The 12273-nt window shown below is 44.7% G+C and overlaps 1 protein-coding gene across 1 annotated transcript in view; it reads right to left on the reverse strand.

Annotated features, from left to right (window-relative positions):
- sacm1lb (SAC1 like phosphatidylinositide phosphatase b) overlaps positions 1–12273 on the reverse strand; it is a 91399-nt gene that overhangs the window by 42989 nt on the left and 36137 nt on the right. The window contains 3 exon segments of the mRNA XM_084308045.1: positions 1940–2041; positions 10357–10390; positions 10862–10921. Coding sequence (XP_084164171.1) covers positions 1940–2041; positions 10357–10390; positions 10862–10921 — 196 coding nt within the window.

The raw sequence follows: 12273 nt of genomic DNA on the forward strand, positions 1-12273 counted from the left end.
TGAGTCCAATCCAATGGGTGCATTACCATCCGGGAGACGATAGGGGGCGGTATTTTCCCTGTTCGAGCTCATACAGTCCTAATGATAACGTATGGCTAGGTTGATGAAACATTTATGGATATCGCTAATAAAAGCAATAACGATTAAATAACGAGATTTCTTGTCCCTGGCACTCAACGCATGGCATGAAATCACAAGATTTCTTGTGGCTGGCACTCAATGTGTTAAAGGGGACATGCATTGCTATTCCTTGCACTATTTGGGCAACTTTACACAATTCCTGTGAGTCTATGGAACACATCTGTAAGTTTTTTTTTCCAAAAAATTCATTGTTTTATATTTCTAATCAAGTACTCAAAAGCATAATTTTTCTCCCTTTGGAATTCAGGCTGTTATTAGATGGGCTCCGCCCATAAGCGCTTTGAGTGACAGTCACCCACACAGTCTGCGAGTGGCACAAAGAGAGATAGAGAGAGATTGAGGGGGAGACTAATTAATTTTGCCGCGGGGGGCATAATCCCACGGGACAATGCATTGGTAACTTGTTTCAACTGACAATATATACCTCTGTGATTATTATTGCACGGATCGGAATATGGGCGTGCGCGTGGGAGCATGCGCAAAGATATTTTGACAGTGATAAGCTAGTGCTCCCGACTGCGAGGGAGAGAGAGAGATAGAGAGGGAGAGGGAGAGAGAGATAGAGAGAGAGAGGGACACACAGAGCATTTACACACAACCTGTGTAAATGCTCTGTGTGTGTGTGAGAGAAGACCCATCCCTGCGGCACACGCACACACATTTGTACACACACTCCTGCGCGTGGGGGCTGCGCGGTCCCCCTCTCTCCCTCTTTCTCTCTCTTTCGCTCGTTCTCTGCCTCTCTGTCAAAACCCGTTTGAGGAAGTGTCGGGTTACACTATGTGCTACAACTATAGAGGGGGCATTACTGCAAATCAGTACCTTATTCACGTCAGCAATACCGTGAAATCAGAACGGCTTAGTTGAGTGAGGGAAGATCTCGTGAACTCGAGACTAGACTGATGAGTCAATATGATAATTAACGACACAGACCACATTGATATAATCCCCCATTGCTAGGAAACAATGCTAAACACTGGAAAAGGCCATTTATAATGCATGGGACCTTTCATTTCCGATACCGATATATGCAGGGTTCCCCCCCCCCAAAAAACGGAATCATTTCAGGTAATTAACATTACATATCTCTTGTTGTGGAATTAACACAACATTATGCATACTTTTGACAATAAATAAAATAAGAATTTGTTCTTACTTGCTTGCCTGGGTAAATAAAGGTTAAATAAATGTTTTTAAAAAAAAATTGAAAATTTGAAAACAGATACAGATAATTTCCGATATTACATTTTAATGCCAATATCGGCATTAAATAATATCGGCATCGGATAATATCGGACATCCCTACCTCTTTTTTTTATCTACTTTTTCTCCTCCTTTTTCTGTGATTTTTCTCCCATCCCAATTTACCTCTCGTGCCAATTCTCCCTCCCCTGTCCTGATCGTTGCTCGCATGTGCCCCCCACTGGCCGGTCGTAGGGAGGATAGAAGCCCATCACATGTGCCCTCCGATACATGTGGAGGCAGCGAGTGACATCTTTTCACCTGCCAGCGCGGACTCTCATTGGCGATGGAGTAACGTGTAGGAGGCTCACACTGCCCCCGCCATTTTCCTGTCTTTGCTGTGCAGGCGCCCTGACCGACCTGTAGGAGTCGCTGTTTACAACGACCAGACTACCACCCATCGACTCTCCTCCCGCTGACTCTGCCAAATGAGTCAGTATGACGGCCGGCCCAAGCCGGAGGCAACGCTGACAGCCGGATTCGATACCGGTGTCTCTTGCGTTGGTGACGAGTGCAATGTCCGCTGCGCCACCCAGCTGCCTGTGGACATCCCTACCTCTGACATAATAGCGGACGCCGGCTCGGAAGCAGCTCCGCCTGGAGATGATGTTCCACTCGAACATCTTCCCATTGATGCAGCAGGACTTCATGGCGATGACTGGACGGCGTGGAGGAGGTCAAGGATCCTAAAGCGGCTAGAAAGTAGAAACGGCACTGTGCCTCGAGAAACACATTCCAGGGAGACGTGCTGCTGCCACTGAAGATAAGATAAGATATTGCTTTATTGATCCCCTTGGGGGAATATTGGCGTCATAGCAGCATGGGGGGAGGGGAGGTACAGGTATGGCGGCAGGGTAATTGTTACAAAGGATCAGATTAAACCGAATATATATATTTATTGATTGATATATATTGCATAGTATTTGTATATCGTTTGATATCCCTTGTATATTCCTTGTACATATACACGGAATATCCCTTTAGCCTAGCCCAGACCATAATATTTCGTTCTCCTATTGGACAGCGGTCCACAGGCGCCAGAGCCGCGCCTCCAGAGTCAGGTTCAAAGTCACCATCAAGACATGTCTGTGCATGCCCGGCCTTGCCCAGGGCTACGAGACAGAAATGAGGCTGGCACTAGATTGTTCGCCGTGCATATAAATATGGCGCAGGTGAATACAGAAGCACTTAGTCTTACTTAGTCAGAAGTCAGAGTTACCCAATAAGTTGAAGCCTCACCCACGATACTCCGTGCGGTGAAGTATGGCCTGTTTGGCCCCAAATAGAGCATTGAGACCGCGTGCGAATTAATAACTGAATTGTCAGAGTTTGGCGCTATACCGTCGAGTGCGACATATTTCTATTAAGTCAGTAATAGTCTATTTGTGTATAGTGTATCGTGCGGCTAAAGTTCTACAGTGACCAGCATCACCAACGCTTCCTCGTACCAGCTAGAGTGCTTATCCAGGCTGGGCTGCTTTCATGGCGCTTTCACCCGAGGAGACCTAGACGAGAACCGTGTGGACATGTACACTGGATTAATCTACCCGACGACTACATAGCCCTTTGCGGCTGGATTATATTTGTTTTGGTCCTGTGATTTCTGGAGCGGAGAATCGCCGACGCCTACACGTGTGGGATTTACCCTGTGAGGAGCCAGGTCGAGTCGGCGCCTCAGAGAGCCTGAGGCCGGCTAGCTTTCTTCACTGTGGAGCTACAGTCTACGGAGAACAGCTGTATTCGTCTGTGGATCAAGAGGCTATTGCACCGTCTCCTGTACTTGGAGTCTCCTTAGTCATCGTTGACCAGACTCTCTACTACCGACAGATCCTCTACCCCTGCTGGCTTACAACCGGGGGGACCCTTCCAGTATCTCCCGCTATATATTACTAGTGTACCATAGATATAATTCCCTAAGATTCAGGTTGTATAATTACCTCCTGCGTAACCAGAGAATGGACATTCATTATTGATTTGCCTACACACATTCCTTTGCCTTATAAGCGCATCTAAAGTAAAGTATAATAGAAGTATATTATGTACCTTTTGCTGCAATAAATACTTAATTACCATTTGGTGTGGAACCGGTTCATTGTGGGAAGTGTTCATCATATTTATATATCATGTACTGTATGGCCAGTAATTAAAGTACATAAAGCGGTAGTGGTTTAATGATACCATACTTATCAATACAGTCAGGGAATTGTACCCCTCAGTTACAATTGGTCCTTCGAGCCGGAGGGTAACTAGTGTAATATTAATATAGTGGTATTAATATTGACATGGCCTATGATGAACACTCCACAAAACGGTTCTCCTAAAGTAGATCGCCCGCAGCGTAGACGGCAGACACCTCAGTACTTAGAGGATTACGTTGCCAATATACGACCTAGCTTTCTACAGACGGTAAACGCGGAAAAAGTAGATAGTAAAATTATGTCCGACCCTATCGACCAGGCTACCCCGCCAATAGAGGCCCTAGTGGGTTCTAACGTAACTGACCAAGCTCACGGTAGGGACCAGGAGGGACCCGACATGACTTTACCCCCCGCCAAGACCGAAGAAGTAGTCCCCGGAGAGCTCCAGGATAAAGACAGCTCTCCAGGGATGGAACTCTACCCGCTACAAGAAGAGGAGAGCACCCCGGAGATGGATCTCCAGGACTCGCCACAGGAGAACAGATCTCCAACGAGTACTGCCAGGAGAACTCACCATTCCGGTGCAAAGAACAATCTTGTGGTCAGACTCCACGACAGTACTCACATGGATCCGGTCTGATTCGTGCAGATACAAGGTCTTCGTGGGAGTCAGAGTCACAGAGATTCAAGATTTAACAGAAGTAGCAAGCTGGAGGTATGTGGACACAAAACACAACCCAGCTGACGTCATCACCCGGGGAATGTCCCTGGATGACCTCACCCGTCACAACCTATACAGTGAAGGGCCAGAGTTCCTCAAGCTCCCGGAAGAAGAGTGGCCTACACCCACCCCACGGGAAGCGAGTAAAGAGGAGGCCGAAAACAAGAAATCTATGTTCTGTGGATTGAACACACTCGTCTCCACAGACCCCGACATAGACGATTGCCTCACCCTAGAGAGTGCGCAGCTAAAGACATTCCTGTGGCACCACCCAGAGGTTCAGCTCACTACTGACATTACAGCAGCTGACTACGAAGAAGCAGAACTTCTTCTACTACAACGAGCCCAGAGAGACTCGTTCCCCAATGAGCTAGACTGTCTACAGGGAGCAAAGCCCGTCCCATCAGACAGCAGACTGCTCCACCTAGCCCCCGAGAGCGACGCCCATGGTCTCATCAGAGTGGGTGGTCGTCTGCGGAGAGCTCCAGACTTACCGGATGACGTCAAGTACCCGATAGCCTTAAACAGCCGACACAAGGTCACAGAGCTGATCATAAAGAAATACGACGAGGATGTGCATCACGCCGGGGCAGAGAGAGTCTTCGCGGAGATCAGACGTCGTTATTGGATACTGCAAGGGAGAGAAGCAGTGCGGCGCTTCCAGCGAACCTGTCTAGACTGTCGTAAGTGGCGAGCGCAGCCCAGTATACCCCGGATGGCTGACCTACCTCCCTGTCGCCTCCGACTCGGCGACAAGCCTTTTCACTCCACCGGTATGGACTGTTTCGGCCCGCTGTATATAAAGAAAGGAAGAGGAACCGAGAAGCGGTGGGGTATTGTATTCAAATGCATGACCACCCGAGCGATGCATATAGAACTCCTTCCAACCATGAGCACAGACTCATTCCTTATGGCCTTCCGAAGATTCACATCGCGGAAAGGCAAACCGTCTATATTGTTGTCTGATCACGGGACAAACTTCAAAGGCGGAGAAAGAGAGCTGAGAGAGAGCTTCCAAGCTATGGGCCCAGAACTTAAGACCCACCTCGCTCCATCCCAGATTGACTTCCAGTTTAATCCCCCGAACGCACCCCACTTCGGTGGAACTTGGGAACGAGAAGTACGTTCAATAAAGACAGCCCTGTACGCCGTGCTTGGGGCCCAGACCGTGGCGGAAGAAGTCCTAATGACAGTCCTCACGGAGATCGAGGGAGTATTGAACTCAAAGCCCCTCGGTTACGTCTCAAGTGATGTAGCAGATGTCGACCCAGTCACCCCCAACACACTCTTGATGGGGCGGCCGGACCCCGCGCTACCACAGACAATGTACAGGCCTGAAGAAGCGAACGGCCGAAGAATGTGGAGGTACAGTCAAGTATTGGCTGACAAGTTTTGGAACAGCTTCCTACTCCACTATCTACCGTCTCTACAGACCCGCCAGAAATGGGTGAAAGAGAGAGACAATTTGACAGAAGGAACAGTCGTCATGATTATCGACCAGTCACTACCCCGAGCTATGTGGCCGGCTGGCCGCGTAAGCAAAGTGATCACCGGTGCCGACGGAAAGGTCCGAGCAGCCGAAGTGCTCGTCCAAGGACGGATCTACACCCGACCCGTGGCGAGGCTAATAGAACTGCCAAGGCCCCCCGATACTATCGATGACGACCATGACCCCATGACTTTGTGAACTGCCCGACCCCTCACAACAGACATTGAGTAGTGGACAGTGCGGTTAATCTGTCTCTGCTTAGCTAATTAGGTGGGACTAATTAGGGGGCGGCTGTTACAAAGGATCAGATTAAACCGAATATATATATTTATTGATTGATATATATTGCATAGTATTTGTATATCGTTTGATATCCCTTGTATATTCCTTGTACATATACACGGAATATCCCTTTAGCCTAGCCCAGACCATAATATTTCGTTCTCCTATTGGACAGCGGTCCACAGGTACACTGGATTAATCTACCCGACGACTACATAGCCCTTTGCGGCTGGATTATATTTGTTTTGGTCCTGTGATTTATGGAGCGGAGAATCGCCGACGCCTACACGTGTGGGATTTACCCTGTGAGGAGCCAGGTCGAGTCGGCGCCTCAGAGAGCCTGAGGCCGGCTAGCTTTCTTCACTGTGGAGCTACAGTCTACGGAGAACAGCTGTATTCGTCTGTGGATCAAGAGGCTATTGCACCGTCTCCTGTACTTGGAGTCTCCTTAGTCATCGTTGACCAGACTCTCTACTACCGACAGATCCTCTACCCCTGCTGGCTTACAACCGGGGGGACCCTTCCAGTATCTCCCGCTATATATTACTAGTGTACCATAGATATAATTCCCTAAGATTCAGGTTGTATAATTACCTCCTGCGTAACCAGAGAATGGACATTCATTATTGATTTGCCTACGCACATTCCTTTGCCTTATAAGCGCATCTAAAGTAAAGTATAATAGAAGTATATTATGTACCTTTTGCTGCAATAAATACTTAATTACCATTTGGTGTGGAACCGGTTCATTGTGGGAAGTGTTCATCATATTTATATATCATGTACTGTATGGCCAGTAATTAAAGTACATAAAGCGGTAGTGGTTTAATGATACCATACTTATCAATACAGTCATGGAATTGTACCCCTCAGTTACAGTAATAGTAGAAAGACATAAATATAGGCAAATAAGATTAAATATGAATATAAAAATATGAGAAAAATAAACAATATAATTAACTGAATATAAAAAAATATGCAAATAATAAGCAGTGTAAACAATATAATTAACTGACTATAAAAATATGAGAAAAATAAACAGTGTTAAGAATATAATTAACTGAGTATAAAAATATCAGAAAAATAAACAGTGTAAACAATATAATTAATTAAACATATGAGACAGTGTACACAAGGTGCAGGTGAGGGTCTGTACCCTAACTGGCATGATATGTTATATCATAGGTTATAGTCCGAGCAGATTTTGGTGGTTAAGAGTCAGAGACACTTAGTGGTCAGACGTTCCTGATAGTTCCAGATTTATTTTTACAATGACAACCACAGCTTCAAAGCTCTGTATGTCCAGGTAAGATCACGCTTCATCATCGTGCGACCATGTCAACCTAGGGCCGGGCGATAAAACGCTAATTATCGCGCTTTTTCTGTATTTAAAATAATATAATAATTACTTGCACCAGAGACAGTGGACAGACTTGTCTTTCTTGCCTGCAACTTAAAGTAATGGCTTTGCTTGTCCAAAAAATAACAATACTGACCAAATTGAAATTTTTTTCTTCTCTTGTCCATTTATTTAGTTTGCTTTCTAATTTAAAATACAGTTTGAAACCGTCTGTACACAGTAGGCTATGTGTGCTAGCAGAGCTAGTCTCCAGTCGCGAGTCACGGTGCATGTTTGGTGGTTTGTCCACCAAAAAAGCACCAAAAGATAGAAAAGAAACTAGCAGAGCCAGAACTATTCAACTCCCCTGGAGCCACAGCCAGCAGAGAAGCCTGTTTACTTTCGCTTTCAAACCAGCTGCAGCCTGAGAACTGGAGTGTGAGGGGCTGTAACACTAAAGATGGTGGCAACGACAAAGAATTGCTGCAAAATAAACATACATTTGTTGTTTAAATAATAATAAAAAACAAATATTTTTTTATACTAATAAAAATATAGATAATTATCTATATCGAACGATATGAAAGATTTTATTGTGATATATCGTGATAACATTTTTGGCCATATCGCCCAGCCACACACCTAGAAATAAACCCACGAAAGGCCAGAATGGTTAACGCTAAACACTTTGATTCAACCTTTCATTTCTAATCTCTGGCTCCCTCTGGTGGTTCGGTGAGCACATGGCCGACAATCCTTCCTCACTCCAGCTCAATTGATCGAACAATTGCAAAAGCAGGGAGCACAATAATTATTACCAAAGGAGAAAAACCCAAAGGAAGATTAAACTACACTGTAAGGCTGTGGGACCTCAGCAACAGCAGCCTAGTGGTAAATGGTGAATTTATAGAACAGCTTTTATCCAAAGCGCTTTACAATTTGTTCCTCACATTTGACCCACTCACTCACACACCGACGGCGGAGGCGACCGCACAAGGTGCCGACCTGCTCATCGGGAGCAGTAAAGGGGTTAAGTGTCTTGCTCAAGGACACTTCGACACGCTGCCCCGGGGAGGAGCGGGAATCGAACCGGGAACCTCCAGATTACCAGACGACTGCTCTACCTCCTGAGCCACCGTCACTGCAATAGTAGATGTGGAAGGGAGATTAAAAGATGCAGCGGTTCTGGGAGGAGAAAACTAACCTGTGAAGAGACTAAATGAAGTGCGATACATCTTTAGTATTGAACATGAAGTGTTCCGGAGAGAAAAGCTGGGTCACTGAAGCACTGTTTGAAACTAGAAACGATCCGTTTGGTAAATGGACTTATTGCATTTATTTATCCAAAGCACTTTACAACTTATGCCTCACATTCACCCATTCACTCACACACCAACGGCGGAGGCGACCATGAAAAAAAAAGCCAACCTGCTCATCGGGAGCGATTAGGGGTTTAAGTATATTGCTCGAGGACACTTCGACACGCTGCAGAGAGGAGCCTGGAATCTAACCGGGAACCTTTTGATTGCCAGACGACCGCTCTACCTTCTGAGCCACTGTTTCCCCGTGGACAGACTGTAGTGGACAGACAGTAGTGGACAGACTGTAGGGGACAGACTGTAGTGGACAGACTGTAGTGGACAGACTGTAGTGGACAGACTGTAGTGGACAGACTGTAGGGGACAGACTGTAGTGGACAGAGTGGACAGACTGTAGTGGACAGACTGTAGGGGACAGACTGTAGTGGACAGACTGTAGTGGACAGACTGTAGTGGACAGAGTGGACAGACTGTAGGGGACAGACTGTAGTGGACAGACAGTAGTGGACAGACTGTAGTGGACAGACTGTAGTGGACAGACTGTAGTGGACAGAGTGGACAGACTGTAGGGGACAGACTGTAGTGGACAGACTGTAGTGGACAGACTGTAGGGGACAGACTGTAGGGGACAGACTGTAGTGGACAGACAGTAGTGGACAGACTGTAGGGGACAGACTGTAGTGGACAGACTGTAGGGGACAGACTGTAGTGGACAGACTGTAGTGGACAGACTGTAGTGGACAGACTGTAGTGGACAGACTGTAGTGGACAGACTGTAGGGGACAGACTGTAGTGGACAGAGTGGACAGACTGTAGTGGACAGACTGTAGGGGACAGACTGTAGTGGACAGACTGTAGTGGACAGACTGTAGTGGACAGAGTGGACAGACTGTAGGGGACAGACTGTAGTGGACAGACAGTAGTGGACAGACTGTAGTGGACAGACTGTAGTGGACAGACTGTAGTGGACAGACTGTAGTGGACAGAGTGGACAGACTGTAGGGGACAGACTGTAGTGGACAGACTGTAGGGGACAGACTGTAGGGGACAGACTGTAGTGGACAGACTGTAGGGGACAGACTGTAGTGGACAGACTGTAGTGGACAGACAGTAGTGGACAGACTGTAGTGGACAGACTGTAGGGGACAGACTGTAGTGGACAGACTGTAGTGGACATAGTGGACAGACTGTAGTGGACAGACTGTAGTGGACAGACTGTAGTGGACAGACTGTAGGGGACAGACTGTAGTGGACAGACTGTAGTGGACAGACTGTAGTGGACAGACTGTAGTGGACAGACAGTAGTGGACAGACAGTAGTGGACAGACTATAGTGGACAGACTGTAGTGGACAGACTGTAGTGGACAGACTGTAGTGGACAGACAGTTCTTCACATAAAATGAGCCCAAGGCCAATGAGTCTCAGTTTAAAAATAATAATTCATTGTTATAATTTCTCTTTTAGTAAACATTGAAAACAGGTCCCACAGACCTGAACGCCACACAAGGGTTATTAATAAGGTATTTCTGAACGATTTGCAGAAAGTCATAATACTATGAACCTTGACTGGCAGAAGGTAGGAGCCCTGAATTAATGATCATATCATGATAAAAACTGAACCACACATGCATTCACCTCCTTATGAGGAGAACCAACACTGCTGACGTACTGGTTTGAAAGGATACAGCCATGAACCACTGGATAGGCGAACTTGTGTAGCTATAAAAGCGGGGAGAAGAAGAGACACGTCATGGTCTTTATGATGCAGATATCGCTATGATTCATGATTTCAAATGTTCATTTCTATTTACAGGGTTCCACACAGACATTGCAAAATGAAATTCAAGGTCTTTCAAGTGCTTTTCCAAGCATTATTTTTCTTTTAAATGCTGTTTTTTTTTATAGATAGAAAAAAAATCGGATTCCAATATTTATGGCTTAAAACCAATTTCCGACAATTAGTTACACTTTAAAATGGAAAAATTCAATTTCTTGATTCAGAACAATTTTATCATGGATGAACAAAACTTTCAATGCGAATGGTTGATTTTAATTTCAAGGACTTTTTTTAAGCACCGTGTTAACGAATCTGCTGTTTTCAAGGAATTCCAGGCCTTGACTTTTTTTTGTCAAAAATAAAGCACTTTAAGCACTTCAAGCACTTCTTCAAGGACCTGGTGCTGCCTTTACCTCGGGCTGGGCCATCAGCTCTCTCAGGAGGTGGCCGTTCCACACGAACCGCTGGTCTGCCTGGAAGAGACAACAAGGACATGTCAACGCATGCATGACTGTCACTAGAATGACTTTCTTTTTAACTACCGGTAATTGATAGACATACATACTAATTCCATTTCCTGTAATGTACTGACCCCTGGAGGGTTTTTAGCCAATTCTCCTTCACATTCCTCTGAATTATATCATCATCACTATTACTACCGTCTAGGGATGTCCCGATCCGATAACGTGATCGGAATCGGGGCCGATCACGTGATTTTCCGAAGATCGGGATCAAAAAAAATTATCTGAATTTTTTTATTTTTTATTTTCATTTTTTTATTCAACAAACATGACCATGTTCACGTCTTAAACTCATACCGAGGCCTTAGTTTTGGTTTTAAATTGCATATCATCATTCATTTATTTATTGTCACACAGAGCAGAAGAATTTTGCCAAAACAAACGCATTTACTTTGATTTAATTATACATCAAATGATTTATGTCAAGGATTGCAATGCCTCGCTTGAATGAAGTTAACTTTTCACCTGGATAACGTCAACATTCAGGGTAAATGTAATGTGAGAAACCGGGAAAAATAATAAAAATAATAATAATATAAAATTATAATTTTTTTGATCGGATCGGGAAATATCGGTATCGGTAGATACTCAAAATCACATGATCGGGAGCAAAAAAATGTGATCGGGACATCCCTACTACCGTCTGATTAAATCCTGCCATTCACTACTGTTATCACTATTATCATTACTACTTGCACTTGTGTTATCGTATCGTATCTTATCTTAACTTATTTTATCTCATCTTATCTAATTTTATCTTAACTTATTTTACCTTATCTTAACTTATCTTTTCTCATCGTATCGTATCTTATTAAGAGCTGTGAATCTTCACTCGCCTCACGATTCGATTACGATTCAGCTGTCCACGATTAGATTAGATTCTACGATGCATCTCGATGCAGCTCAATAATATATTATATCCTCAATTTTATAATCAATATTACTGCACATGGCTACTTTTTCATCAATTAATACAAGCAGTCAGATAAATTAACTTTTATTAACTTAAATTAACTTTATATAAATCAGAATTCTGAATGGACATTTGGATTAAACCAAGTTGTATGCAGTGATGAACAGTCTTTCCCAGCGGAACACAAGTTAATTAACGTTACACAGGTTGCGCTATGCATGCTTAGCTTGCTAACGTTAAGATAGCAGGAGCCGTCTGCCAACAAAGATGTTGTTTCAACAAATGGATTCACAAATGGATTAGCATCCAAACGTTATTAAAGACTCCTGTGACCAGTAAGTAGGTACTAAGTAAGTCTAACTTTTACTAACCATTTTTCACCGCAGTAATT

Source organism: Notolepis coatsorum (assembly GCF_963971535.1).
Source record: "Notolepis coatsorum genome assembly, chromosome: 2".
Classification (NCBI taxonomy): domain Eukaryota; kingdom Metazoa; phylum Chordata; class Actinopteri; order Aulopiformes; family Paralepididae; genus Notolepis; species Notolepis coatsorum.